The 13,427-nt window shown below is 58.1% G+C and overlaps 1 protein-coding gene across 6 annotated transcripts in view; it reads left to right on the forward strand.

Moving 5' to 3' along the window:
* The first annotated feature begins 207 nt into the window (after positions 1 to 207).
* The window catches only part of MXRA7 (matrix remodeling associated 7), a 29,981-nt gene continuing 16,761 nt past the window's right edge, over positions 208 to 13,427 (forward strand). Inside the window, exons 1-3 of one of the 6 annotated variants that reach the window (XM_027691487.1) lie at positions 208 to 781; positions 7,909 to 8,004; positions 10,215 to 10,275. In XM_027691487.1, coding sequence (XP_027547288.1) covers positions 299 to 781; positions 7,909 to 8,004; positions 10,215 to 10,275 — 640 coding nt within the window. In that variant the 5' untranslated portion in view covers positions 208 to 298. The remainder of the gene's footprint in view (positions 782 to 7,908; positions 8,005 to 10,214; positions 10,276 to 13,427) is intronic. The other 5 variants (XM_027691489.1, XR_003535578.1, XM_027691492.1 and 2 more) reach the window with 5 other exon arrangements.

Genomic DNA, 13,427 nt, shown 5'->3' on the forward strand with positions numbered 1-13,427 from the left:
CTTGCCCCTCGAGCCTTTCCCTGCTGGTCCCCCCCTTCCCAAATCCCACCCCTGGGTGCGGGTGGATGCGGGTGGCGCATCCCCGGCGGGCGGGGATGTCTCTGGCCGGCGGCTCGGTGCGGGAGGTGGGTGCCCGGGCCGGGAGGGCCGGGGGGGCCGGGGCGGTGGGCAGGGCCGGGCGGATGACGCCGGGCAAAGCCGTCCGAGAGCCGGCCCAGCCCCGCCGCCGGCCCAGCGCTGCCCGCGCACCCCCCGCGGCCGCGCAGTCGGGTCGGGCGGGCTCCGGCGGCAGGGCAGGATGGACCTGGCCGTGGACTTGTACCTGGCCGTCCCGCTGCTCTTCACCGTCCTGGCCATCGTCCTCGCCTCCGTCTTCGTGAGGCTGCGGGGAGGCGGCGGCGAGCGGGCGGCGGAGCGGCCCCGGGAGCCCGCGGCGGAGCCCGCCCGGGAGGACGGCCCCGGGGGCGAAGCGGCGGGAGCGGGACCGGGAGAGGGGCCGGAGGACGAGGGGAGCCGGGTGCCGGTGGAAGAGGTCGGGGCAGGCGAGGAGGGGAAGGAGGCGGTCGCCCAGCAGCGGGAGGCGGCGGCGGAGCCGGGCCCCGCGGCCGAGCCCAGCCCCGTGGCGGCCGAGAGCATCCCCCGGCAGCCACCGGCAGAGCCCCGGCAGGCTCCCCCAGAGCCCCGGCAGGCTCCCCCAGAGCCAAGGCAGGCACCCCAAGAGCCCCATCAGCCGCCCCCAGAGCCCCGGCAGCCCGACCACCGAGAGGATGCGGAGAGCAAGGTAAGGCCGGCTCCCCGCGGACCCTCCCCCGAGGTCCCCGCAGCCGATGTCCCCTCCATCCCCTCCCCACCATCTTCCGCGGTGTCCCTTCCCCGTACCTCCGGAGCAACGCGGGAGGGGTTTTCCCCTAGAACAGGAAAGGTCCCGGTAAAACCCGAGTTTTTGTCTTCGGGTGGGGACGAGACAGTTGTCCCCGGGAACGGCAGAGGTTTGGGGAGGAGGTTTCTGGCTCCTTCCCGCTCCAAGGAATGCTCCTAAAAATAATCAAGATAGTGAAGATTTAAGGGAAGAGAGTATGAGCGTCTACCGTCTGCACATCTAACCCCTGGGTGTCTTTTCCTTTCCCCAGGGGCTTATCCAGGTGCTGGGGAATGTGCGAGTGTTTATTCTTCCTCTCTGCATCCCCTTTCTGTGGGTAACAGCAAACTGTCCCCGTGCCAGCGCCAGGTTCCTTAGGCTGTCCCTGGCTGGCTGTCCTTGCCTGCCCCAGGGAAGGGACCGCCCCACTCCAGCAGGATGCTGGCCCCAAGGTCTGACCCCTGGCTGAACTGGGGGGGTTGGTGGGGGCAGCGATGCCTATAAACGCACGGTAAATCCTGTTCCAGCACCGGATCTTGTTTAAAAATAAAAGGGCGACCCAGTGTCCGTGGAAAGATCTTGTTCTGCTCTTGCCCAGCTTGGATGGGACTCGGTGACACCCCAAGGTGCCTGAACTCCCTGCTTTGGTGGCTTCCTCCCGTGTGGCCCCTTGCCCCAGTGGGGAAATTGAGTAGTGGGGTGGCTCAGGAATCCAGGAGAGATGCCTTATCCATGTGGCAGCAGAGTGTTTCAGCCGGGGAGCTCAGGCCTGGGGCCCAGGAGCCTCCTGGCTATTATTAGCAGCATTTGTAATCCTCAGCAACTGTATCCAGGCTGCCGGGCAGTGCGCAGACAGCCTTGGAAAGCATCTCCACTGACTCACTGGATGGCCTTGGGCAGGTCCCGGGGGCGGCTCCCCCTTGCTCTGTACTGTGATGTTCTGAAACACCCAGGGGTGAGCCCTGACCCGCTCCTGGGGCTGGGACCTGGCTCTTCCTCCCTGTGCTCCTCCTCTTCTCCCCTGGCGGTTTCCGAGCCTTGGAGCTCTCCCTCTCCCCTTCCTGGCATCCCTTGGCCATGGCTACAGCTCTTGAGCAGCCCCCTCCCTCATCCTGGTGTCCTGGAAGGCACATCTGTTTCTCTGTCCTGTGATTTATTGGTGCCTTTGAGTACCAGGATCTCTGGAGAGCTCCTTGGCCACCGTTGGCCGGCTGGATCCTGGCTGGGCCAGCTCGGCACCAAAGCTGGCCACCAGCTCGGGCTGCTCTGTGCTCAGTGCAGCACCCATGGGGATGGATGGCTGTATCCAGTGCTGCCAGAGCTCACGGGTTCCTCTGCTGCCTCGCTAGCTCAAGCCTTGGGTATGTCTTCCTCCCCTCTGGCTGCCCTTCAGTCCCCAATTGCTTCGACCAGGGAATGCAGCGAAGATTTTTGCCTTCAGAGAAGGGCTCAGCTCCTTTATCCCCACTCAGCACAGCTGCAGTTACAGGGTTTAGCGTGAGTTCTTACTCAAGGCACAGGGAGTCTTGTGTCCTCCAGAAGCCTGGCTGGGCTCTGGGGGACTGGGGGTCTCACTGCCCTCAGCCCCTCTTACAGCAAAGGGGGCACTGGAGCCGAGGAGGGTCCTAGAATAGCCCAGAGAGGTTTCCTCCTGGGAAATCATTACCTCACTGTAGGAGCAAAGCAGGACAAGTCACCCTGGACCCGAGCAGCATCCCTTTGGGAAGGACAGGGAGCAGACATGTGCAGTCTGGGTGTTGGTAGGGAGCAGTGGGAAGGGGGAGGGATGGTTCTCACTGCTGAGTAAGTGTTTGGGAGCTCTGGCCTGCGCATGATCCCACAGCTGCCAGGACTGCTGGGTGCAGGCTGGGCCAGGCTGGCTGTCCCACGGGGATGGGTGGCACAGTGGAGGGAGTACGTGGGTTCCAGCAGGCACCACACACGTGTGTGCCCAGCTGCTGATCCAGGGGCCGATCCCGTGGGCAGAGTGGAGGAGACCATCCACAGCTCCGCAGAGTCTCCCTGGGTTTCCTGCTTTTGCTCCCTCAAAGTTGCTTCATCCTCTTCCTCCAGCACTACCCAGGCCCAAGCCCAGCAGGTATTACAGGCAGGGGTGGGACTGGCCCTGGGCAGAGCTGTGAGTGCTTTGCATTCGGCTGCTGATGGAATTGTGCCCTGTCCAACCCGTCTTGGCTGGCTGAGGGCTGCGGTCCCCTGATGTGACTCAGCAGATGAGGCTCCCAGACCTCGTGCTGAGGTTGGCTGGGGGCTGCTGCAGGCTCAGGGCTCTTTAGTACATCAGCAAGCAGAGGGCTGCACTTGGCACTTGGAGAGCTTTCTTTCCTTATTTTCTTTCCTTAATTTCATTCCTTGTTTTCTCTCTCTCCTGTTTGCTCAGCACGTACTGTGCCAGGCTGGTTTGGATTCACCGCAGCCATTAACCACTCAACTGAAATGCTGATGGATGAACCTGCTCAGGGAGAGCAGCCTTGGTGTGTTCTAATGCCTGGCTGGAGCCGTGCATCTCTCTGCATCCCTCCTTCCCTTCTCCCTGCCAGTGCAAACTGGTATCTGCTGGGGCAGCTGTGTGGCACAGCCTCCCTCCTGCTCCCATCTCCTGCAAGGCTGGTGAAATCAGTGTGGGTTGAAGCTTCCCTGCCCCTCTGTAGTGACCAGACCATTGCAGCGTCGTGCCCAGGGCTACAAAATGAAGCAGCAGCAGAGCAGGGAAAGGAGCCCTTGTTTCCATTAACTGCTGATAGTGGTTCCCCTTGTCTCTGCTGGCTCCCATCACTAAAATAAAGTTAATTAGTCTGTCATTGTCTGTTCTCATCCCCATCCCCAGCTTGTTAACGGATGAGGCAGTGCTGTCAAAGCAATCCCCTAATGAAAAGCTGTTGGGTGGGAACAGCAGCGTCTCTGGAGCTGCAGAGCGTGGTCCTTGTGAGAAACAGTCAGAAACTTTAATTCCCTAATGAGTAGTTCTGCCCTGGAAATGGCAGGTGGCAGGGACAAGGCAGGGGTTTCAGTGGTGTTCCAGAGCTACCTCTGGGATGCCATCCTGGCCAGAATGTTCTGGAGCTGAGAAGGGTGAGCAGGCAGTGCCAGGCTCTGCTGGGCACGGCAGCCTGGCTGGTTTGCCAAGGGTTAACTGCAGCTGGGGGCTTCAAACAGAGCAGGGTCAAGTGGGTGACAGTAGGAGAGAGGGGACATGCAAACCCTGCCTGAGTGGGGCAGCTGCAGGGCTGTAACCCGGATGGCAAAGGCACAAAGGCTGTGTCATCTGTCTCTTCTGCCAAGTTCCCGGCACCTTTCCCCTGTGCTCCCCACCTTCCCAATCTGTGCCCGTCCTGGGGGCTCCCAGTGCCCTCTGGGCACACCAGGCAGCACAAACCACCCAGCTCCCAGCAGGAACCCTCTTTATATTTGAAAAATCAGCATCTCCCCCTCTAATGCCTCCTTCCTGCCTTCCCTGTGCCGGAGGGGAGAGGGTGTCTAATTAAGTCTGGCTGTAATTGGCAGCTGTGCAGGCTGTGTCTGCACTGCCAGTGGGCTGGGGCAGGAGCTCCATCGTCCCACAGTGTGCTGGGAAGGGATGTGGTGATGTGCTACCCTTTGTCACAGCCCTGGCAGTGGCACAGGCCTCTGCCAGGGAATTTGGGGCTCCCCAGCTGGACCCTGATTGCTCAGATGTGCTCAGCTCTCACCCAGAGTAGTTTGTGCTGATGACAAATGCATCATCTCTTGCAATGGCTGGAAATTGGGAAGCAAGACAGGACATGTGTCACCCCCCAGGGAGCCTGTGCACGTGTCCTGCCATGGGCTGGAGCACAGGGCTGGTGCTGGGACGTGCTGTGGGGCACGGGGGCATTGGGGCTCTATGTTGTGTCCCCTACAAGGGTCCAGAAGGTCTGGCTGCTGCCCAGTTCCGGCTGGGCTGGGTACAGCCCTGGGAGTCAGCCTGGAGCTGGGCACTCCTGGAGCAGAGGCCACAAGGACTCTTTGCCTTCTGAAGTGCCCATCCATGTGAACAGCTGCCAGGTCAGCTTTCCAAGCGAGGGCTGAGTTTTCCTGCCCCTGCTCTCAAGGATGCCATCTGGCTGATCTGGGCAGCAAGGGATGTCCCAGTGTGTGGTGTTTGCTGGCCAGAGGCTGGAGCAAAGAGGAGACAGCAGTGGATGAACCATCTGGGTGTGATCCCGGGGGAGCCACACCGGGATGTGATGGTGCCTGCAGGGCTGGGTGCTGCTGAGCTGGAACTCTTCACCCCACCATGGGATGTGCCAGTGCTTTCCCCATCAGATCTGGCACTGCCTGACCCCTCTCTGAGGTCTGGGTGGTCCTGGAGCTTTGGCAATGCTCTGTCCACTCCATGGCTTGTCCTTGCCGGTAACTGTGTCAGGGGAACTGGCAGGGGCAGATGCTCCCACACTTTGGGGGGGGTCAGACCTGCAAAGTGCCATCTGCATGTGAGGCACATCTCTGCCAGGCATCCTGGAGCTGGCAGGACCATTGCCAGGGGCTGGAAAACTGCTCTTGTTCTGCAGCAGCTGCTTCTCTGGCCCGGCAGGAGGATGGAGAGCCCCAGCGGTGGGGTGAAGGGGAGCTGTCGACATAGCAGCTGCTTTGCTTTGCTAAACTCTGCCCTACATTATTATTTAGTCTTTTTTTAAAGGCTTCTTTCTTCCCCTTTTCTCCTGGCTTCTCTCTTTCTGGCTGTCTCTCTCCTGTCTGCTTTCTTTCTCTCTTGCAATGTCTTGCATCAGGCTTGGAGCAGAAAGTGCAGCCATAAATGGCAACACACAGGGCCCGGGAGTTTAATCCAAGATAATTTTCTCTTGCTTTGCAGTCTGGGATCTTCCCTTTTCCTGAAGCTGGAGTGGGGCACTTTGTGGTCCCTGACCTGCACATGGGTGCCAGGACTGTCCCTTCGACTAAGGAAAGGGAGAGGGACACACCAACCCCGTGGCCTCCTCATGTGTTTTCTGAGAAGGAAGTGTGTTGCTCAGAGGTGTTTGCACCAGGGATGGAGGAAGTGGGGAGGAAATGGCCAGAAATGAACTGAAAACCAGATGATGCTGTGATGGGGAGCTTGGCTTCCATCTCCTGTGTGGCTGGGAGAGGGGTTGGTGGTGGCAGAGCCACGAGGGGGGATTTTGGGGACTTGATGCCAAGCTCCTCTATCTGAGCCATCTTTCCCTGGCAGACTCAGCATAGTCCTGGTCGGTGCTGTCTGTGTCCAGAATGTCCCTGAAGGTTTTGTCCTCACTCTGCTTTTGTCCAAAACCCCCTCTGACAGACTCAGACAGGCCACGGGCGTCTCGCTCGTGGCCATGAGCTAAAGGGCAAAAGCACGTTCGTGATGATCCAACAAATGCTTCGGCTCTGCAGCCAAGAGCTGCCAAAGGCCGAGGCAGATGGATCACTGCCTTGTTGTTTAAGGTAGATGACTTGCTGGATTTTAACCCCGGGCTTTTCAGAGCCCCTGGCAAGCCGTGCAGAGGTGTGACTCAGAGCGAGCGGGCACGGGATGTGCTGTGGAGCGGGCTGGGTCCATCCTGCCCGCAGGCAGGAGCGGGCAGGGAGCGTTCCCAGCCCCGGGGCCGCGCAGCTGCCGCCGATCGCGTCCCCTCGCCGGTGCCGGCGGCAACGAGACCTTTGTTTGCCGCAGCAGCTGGACCGGGCGGCCAAGCCTCCTCCAGATGCTCCCGGATAATGACGTGCGCGGGCTCCCTGCAGAGCTGCTTCTCGCCTTTTTTTTTTCCGCGGGGAGGTTTTCGTGGTCGGTGTGCACCGTGGAGAGAGGTTGGCTTATGGGCTGTTGGCTGGAGCACTCAGGTCCTGTCTCCTCCAGCAGGTCCTGCTGCCATTTGGCCCTGATCCACTCTTCCCTCATTCCCCACCACTCGAAATGGTCTTCCTGCATTCCCCCTGGGCTGCGCCTTCTATAGAAGAGCAGTGCCTGCGGTGCCATGGTGTCCTCTTTGGTTGTCAAGTCTCCCAGTGTTGTCCTAACGCCTTCCCCCTCCCTTTTTTGGGTGCTGCCCCCCCTCCCAGAGCATTCCATGGCTGGGACACAGCAACCCCCGGCTCGGCTGTTCTTGCCCGTGGCTGTGAGGGAGCCGGGACAGCAGCACCCGCTGGCCACGGCAGGGCTGAGGAGCTCTGAAATTCGGGGCAGGCTCCCAGGAGGTGCTGGGATGCTCCAGGCAAGGGAGGGCTCTCTCCTCCTCCCCGGCTAGCAAGGGCTGTGGGCACAGCCAGGCTCGAGGTGGGGCTTTGTCCCTGCGGAACGTTTCTCCAGCCAGCCCAGGGGCTGCTCCCAGCCCAGAGCTGGGATTTCACTGCAAGGCCGATGAACACGATGTCCCTGCTCCCTGCCCACGCAGATCCTCCTCCCCGGCCGCCCTCCTGGCACAGCAGGGAAAGGCTCAGCTGAGAAGTGTTTGGGCAGGGGAAGGCAGGCTTTGCACGGGGGTCGAGGCCATCCAGAGCCGATGGGGGGCTGAGAGGGCTGGGAAGCCCCATCTCTGGATTGCAGGGGGATGGGAAGGTTTCCAGGGGGTATTACGGAGAAGGCAGGTGGCAGAGCAGGCCCTGAAAGCATTAACGATCTGAGCACTCTGTGTTGTTCTTCTCCTCTCCCCTCCTGCCAGTCCCGATCTGCTGCATCAGCATCCCAGGAAGCTGCCTCCAGCCCTGCCAGGACACAGGGGCAGCCGAGCCTGGCACTGGCAGAGCTGCTCCCCCTCACTGATGGCTCCTTGCACTGGTCCCAGTCCCGCAGGCTGGGGCTGCCACAGAGAGCAACTCATGAGCTCCAACCCCTGGCTCCAGGGCTGGGCACTGGAGATCCCTGGTGTTCCTTCCCCACTCCAGCACCCATTCCGTGGCTTGGCACATGGATCAGAGGCAGCACAGGCTCGGGATGGGGGCAAGATGGTCTGCTGGCTGCATCCAGAGACTTGTCCCCGTGTGCTGATGCTGCTGGGGCTGGTTGGTTGAGCACAGGGAGGGCTCAGGGGTGTTTGCCTTTTGCCTTTTTCCAGATACCACCATTGGGTGCCTCACCTGGATCCAGCCTCGGGCACACAGGACAAGCAGAGGATGTGTGTGGCCATGCAACACTTCCCAGCCATGCAGAGGTGCGTGGGATGGAGATCCAGCCTGGGGAGGGTGGCAGAGCAAACAATGTGCCAGTGTCCCTGTAGGGGTGGGACACTGTCCCAGGGTAGCAGTGGCCATGGGGAGAGGGGAGCTAAACTTGCCTGCTGTGCTTTCCCAGGGGAGGTTGGGTGGGCTTTTAATGGCTTTGCCTATTTGAACCAGGGAGAAAAAGGGCTCCAGGGGCAGATGTGTTTCTCAGAGGCGGAGGGAGCAGTGCCTTGTTCCGGGGGGGAGCAGTGAGTGGGGCCACACTGAGACAGCTGGGGGGACTCTGGCAGGGGGGCAGCAATGGCTGCAGGAATGAACAGCCCTGGCAAGACATGAGGACAGGGATGTTGAGGCTGGAGCCATGGCATGGGGGAAGGGAAGTGCTGGCACCTGCCTCTGAGCCATCCAAGCAGAAAAATGTTGTGCTGTAGGGAGCTCCTGGCTGCCACGAGCAGGGGCTTCCCAGACAGCCACGGCACATTGCTGTCGCCTGCCAGCCTGGCTTCCCTGGCTGCTCCCTCTGCTCCCATCAAATGTTTCTTTCTCTGTGTTGGAGCAGAGGTATTTTTCCTTCCTTGGAGTTTGGCACCCAGTTTCCTGCTTCCTTCCGTTGTTAAATGCTCAGAAATGCTCAGCTCCTAATGCCCAGGCAAGGAACAGGCTGAAATCTCCCTTCTTGTGTCAGGTTGTGGAGGGTCTCCCTGGAGGTGTCCTGGCTCACAGGGAGACATGGATGTGATGGGGAACTGCTGCCCTGGGCTTGTGGCCGAGTCACCAGGGCTGAGCATTCCTTCCTTTCACCCTCTCTGAGGCTGCTCCTTTGGGTGCCTCCCCAGCCATCCTCAGGGAGAGTCCGTGTGTCCAGTGGGAAGTGCCCATGTTTGGAAGTGTGGCCCAAAATAGCAGTGGCTGCAGTGGGCGGGGGTCTTGGTGGCATCTCCTTCTGGGGAACAGAGTGGCAAGAAGAAGCCAAATGGCTGTGAATAATGCACATTCCTCCCCGATGACAAACTAACCTAGTTCTGGGCTGGGGCCACGCTCCTGCAGCTCATCCTAAGCCAGTTCTTGGCTCTGTGCATGGTCCTTCTTAGATCAGCTTTGTTTCCCTTGGGTCTCCTTCACCCCAGCTTTTCCCATGTGCCCCTTGATAACGTGGTGGCTCAACAGCCTTCCTCCATGCTCCATCCCCTCTCTCCCCTGTGCTTTCCCATGGCCCTTTGCATGCCAGCCCAGGGGTTTACAGCCAGGGGCACTGTGCTCTGCAGGAAGAACTCACACATGCAGGGGCTCTGCCATGTGTCCTTGACTTATCTCCAGAGCTGGAATGCTCCTCTCTCTCCCCGCTTGCAGTTTGCATGACTTTCTGCAAGGGAAAGGAATCTGGGCTTGATAAAGCTTGTAGTAGCTTGTAGGAGGCAACCCCAAAACTTCCAAAATTGCTTTGAGTTTAAAAAAACAACCAAAAATGTGCTGTTGTTGCTCCTCTCTGTGCTCCAGAGATCAGAGATCTGCTGCCACCACAGTGTGTGTGTGGGCACCTCTTGGAGGAGCGAGAGGCTGGGGGTCCATGGGCAGGAGCCAGTGGTGTCTGTGGGGGTTCCTGCCAGGTGAGGCTGGAAGGGCTCCTGGAGGGGTCCCAGCACAAACCCCCAGCACTGGTTTGACCACTGGTCCCGACTGGTGAGTGCTCCTGTGCTTTGCAGCAGCTGCTTGGCCTGTGGCTGCAAGGTGGCTTTGGCTGGGGACCCTTCCTAGCTCTGGGACAGTCTGTGCAAGCCTGGCCTGGGGGCACACAGAAGTCCCCGTGGCTCAGTCCCTGCACGTCCCTGGACAGGGTGGGGAGCACAGTGGGTGCATCCTGGGAGGGTGCTCAAGCACAAGGCTGTGCCTGGGGACACCAGGATAGCAGGTTCTTCCTAAAAACCTTAATATCCCCTCAATTATGAGGAGGCACTCGCAGTCTGCAGCCTTTGGGTGGGCCAGATCCCCCTGACTGATTAGTGAGAGGAAAGCAGACTAACAAACCTCGCTCATTAGCGAGCATCCTTTTGGCCTGTTCCATGGAAGAAGCAGGAAAAGGGTGTCCAGCCCTCACTCCGGGCTCTGCTTCCCAGCCCTGAGGGCTCTGGTGCCTTAAGCAAGCACAGTTATTTAGCACAGCACCTTCTCCTCATGGCTGCTCTGTTTTTAACTCCTCCAGGAGGAAGAGGTGGACTCAGAAAACGAGAAGCTGGTGGTGAGAGAGCCGGAGGATGAGGATGGTGAGTGCCAAGCAAGCCAGGACCCTGCAGGGAGGGTACGGACAGGTCTGAAGCCCTGAGTGCTTGGGGATGGTCTCCTTCCTCCAGGAAATGGAGAAGAAATTCCTACTCCTGTTTGCTTCCTGAAATGCTCTTGGGCTGTTGGCCATGGGGTAGCTTCGTGAGGCAGCTGCCCCAAAAGCTCCTTGCTCACATCCAGGACAATCTCCAGGGGCTTTAGTCAGAGCCACGTTTAACTGATTAGCCAATTAGTTGATTGGAAAATGATTAATTGACTAAGTGGGGTGACAACTGCTGCACTCCTAAGGAAATGAAACAGATGGTGCCCAAGCAAGAATGTGTGTCTGAAGGGGACTCTTGCTCTCCTGAGCAGCCCTGGAGGTGCTGGGATGTCCCCAGGAGTCCTGGCTCGGGATAGTTGGGGCCAGCTGGGGCAGCAGGAGAGCTTGGTGTGTTCCCCCTTCCCTGCCCCACTTTCTGCTTGGCCGTTTTAAGGTGCTATATGGCAATCCCCCAGCTTGGGAGGATTATGCCTAATGCCACAGAGAATCAAATTTTAATCCTGGTGCCATTCCTGCAAGGTGGGGGAAGCGCTTTTGGAGACAGGGTTCCCAACATACACTTATTCCACCCTGTTAAGCTTCCTTGCAGCACTGGTTACCACACAGGGCTGCAGGAGATCTGATTTGAGGAATGATGGGTTTATCCTGCCAAATGGATGCTCAGTAATGCTGTTCTGCTAGGCTCTGCCTCCCTGGGTTCATCTCTGTTTCAGGGCTGCTCTGGCACTGCTGGGCATGATCTTGGGCTGTGGCTTGGGATCAGGAGATGACAGTCCCTGGCTGTGAGTCCAGGCTAACCCAGTACCCTCCTCAAGCATCTCCTGCAGACAGGCACCAACTCCCCTCCTGAATTATTCACACCATTTCTGAAGTGTTTTATAATGGGACTGGGCAAAGCGATGGCTCGGCTGGATGTGGAGGCAAGAGGGATGCAGCTGAGAATACTGGCACTGCCCTGGCTTTGCTGGGATCAGCCTCACTCCTTCCTTCACTGTCTCCAGCGTGTCGCTTGGCCCTGCTCAAGCCTCTGAGCTGCTGCCTGGTGAGCCAGAGATTCCCCTTGGGCACATGGGGATCGTGCAGGCAGCCTGTGACCAGCCTGGGATGCTGCCGTGGTGACAAAAGCCACTGGAGCAGCCTTCCCCCCACTTGGGGCAGGGAGCTGGCAGGGAGCACATGTGGAACACAGAGCAAGCATGTTCAGGGGAGAGGTGGACTCTTGGGGCTGCTCTCACCCTGCCAGCTCAGGGTCACAGCACTGGCAACGCGAGGGCAGAGAGATGAAAGACAAATGTTTTCTTTAATATGAACTCACAGATGCTCTGAGTAAGTAGGTCACCTCCTATTTCTGCAGTGTTTTCACTGCCTACATGAAAACCCAGCCTCCCCTTATTCTGAGTGTTTCCTGAAGTTTGTTTTCGATCTGCATAGAAAGTTCCTGAACTCAGAAAACAGCCAGAGGTTTCCAAAGCCACAAACTGGCTCCTTTTTAACCACACCGTGTGGGCAGGGAGAAGGGGAGTTTCTCTGCCTCCCTCTTCCCTTATTATTTTCTGGTGAGGTGGCAACTAAACTGCCCTTTTGGGGCCAGGCAAAGCCCCAAATCTCAGTTTACTTGGTAGAATACCACGTGAGGGAAACGATCTGAATTGTCCTTGAAATCGGGCGAGCTATACAAAGGTAACAAAACAGCTCCTGCCCTGCACCAGGGTAAGGAACAGGATGTTACACCCTCCTTTTTTTTTTCTTTCTCCTAATATCTCCCAAAGCAGCAGCCAGCTGAATTTTGTTTCCATGCACTTTTGTGGCCATCCAAAGGGCTGATAAGCTGCAGCATTACTGCTTGTTTCCAGCTGGCCAGGTTTGTTTGTCTGCCCATGGGGAGGGTTTTCCCACAGAGGGAAGTGGGATATGGCCGAGGTGAATGTTTGGGGCTGAGGGACCAGAGCATTGGGCTGCTTGTGTTGGGACATTTGTGGTGATGGTAGGGAAAGGGTTTGCCTGTTGTTCCCCCAAGAGCTCTGATGGCATTTTGGGATTAGAGAAACACTCCAGATCAGTACCTGAGCAGTTACCCATCAGGACTTCCCAGGGAAGCTCCCCAAGACCAGGAAAATGGTTGTAAAGAAGTGAGGAAATGTGGATTTTTGTACTGCTCATTTCTGAGATCTCTGGTTTCCTCACCTATGAAATGAGGCTCTGACTTGCCTTTTACATGGCAGTCCCCAGGGTCTGGCAGCAGCTGAATGTGTGCACGAGCTTGGGGTTGGAGAAATGCCTAAATCAAGCAGCTGATCTCAGACACAGGGAGAAAAATCCTTAAGGGCAGTGTTTATTGGAAAACAGAAGGGAAGCTGTTGATGCTGAATCCTTCTGGGTGAGGAAGGGAGGAGAGGGGCTGTGAGGTGCTTTTCATTTGGGCACGTGGAGGAGGAAAAACTTTCATGAATGTGGTGCCCATGATAGCAGTAGAGAGGATTGGAAGGGGCTTCCTAAGTGACTGGGGGCAGAGGATGGGTCCATGGGTTATATACAAGTCAGAGCTTTCTCTCCTGCCACAGAAATCAGGGGGGTTTCACCGCTTTTGGAGTCCTGCTGGTACTGGAACGTATCATCCTCGAAATCTGGTTTGTGCATAATGTGCAATTTTGAGGGGCCATGCAGATAATGCAATAACATCTTCCTTTTGTGCACCCCAAGGCTCTGAGGGTTGGGGGAAGCAGCAGATGTTTCTGGGTGGATGTGGAAACAGCAATGCTGGATGGCTTGATGTGAAGCAGCTGAGTCCTGCAGTCCTTGAGAGATAAAGGCTCCCAGATAAGCAGCCCACGGATAACTGGTAAAGGCGACTACCCAAAGCAGCCGCTCCTCCTGGGCCGCCTTTTGGATTGACCTCCCCTCCTGTTGCTTCCTCCCATCTGTAGGAAGATAAAGCAGGGGAGAGGTTTTTAAAAGCAAATAGTGCTCGAGCAAAATCCGATTGGAAAAGGATCAGCTTTGGCTCAGAGTCTGTGAGCTTTGGTGCTCTAATTAGCACAGGGCTGGGGCTGGCGAGCTGGGTGGGAGAGCAACCAGGCCTGGAGAAGGAAA

Source organism: Neopelma chrysocephalum, unplaced genomic scaffold (assembly GCF_003984885.1).
Source record: "Neopelma chrysocephalum unplaced genomic scaffold, ASM398488v2 Primary Assembly neopelma1_84, whole genome shotgun sequence".
NCBI lineage: Eukaryota > Metazoa > Chordata > Aves > Passeriformes > Pipridae > Neopelma > Neopelma chrysocephalum.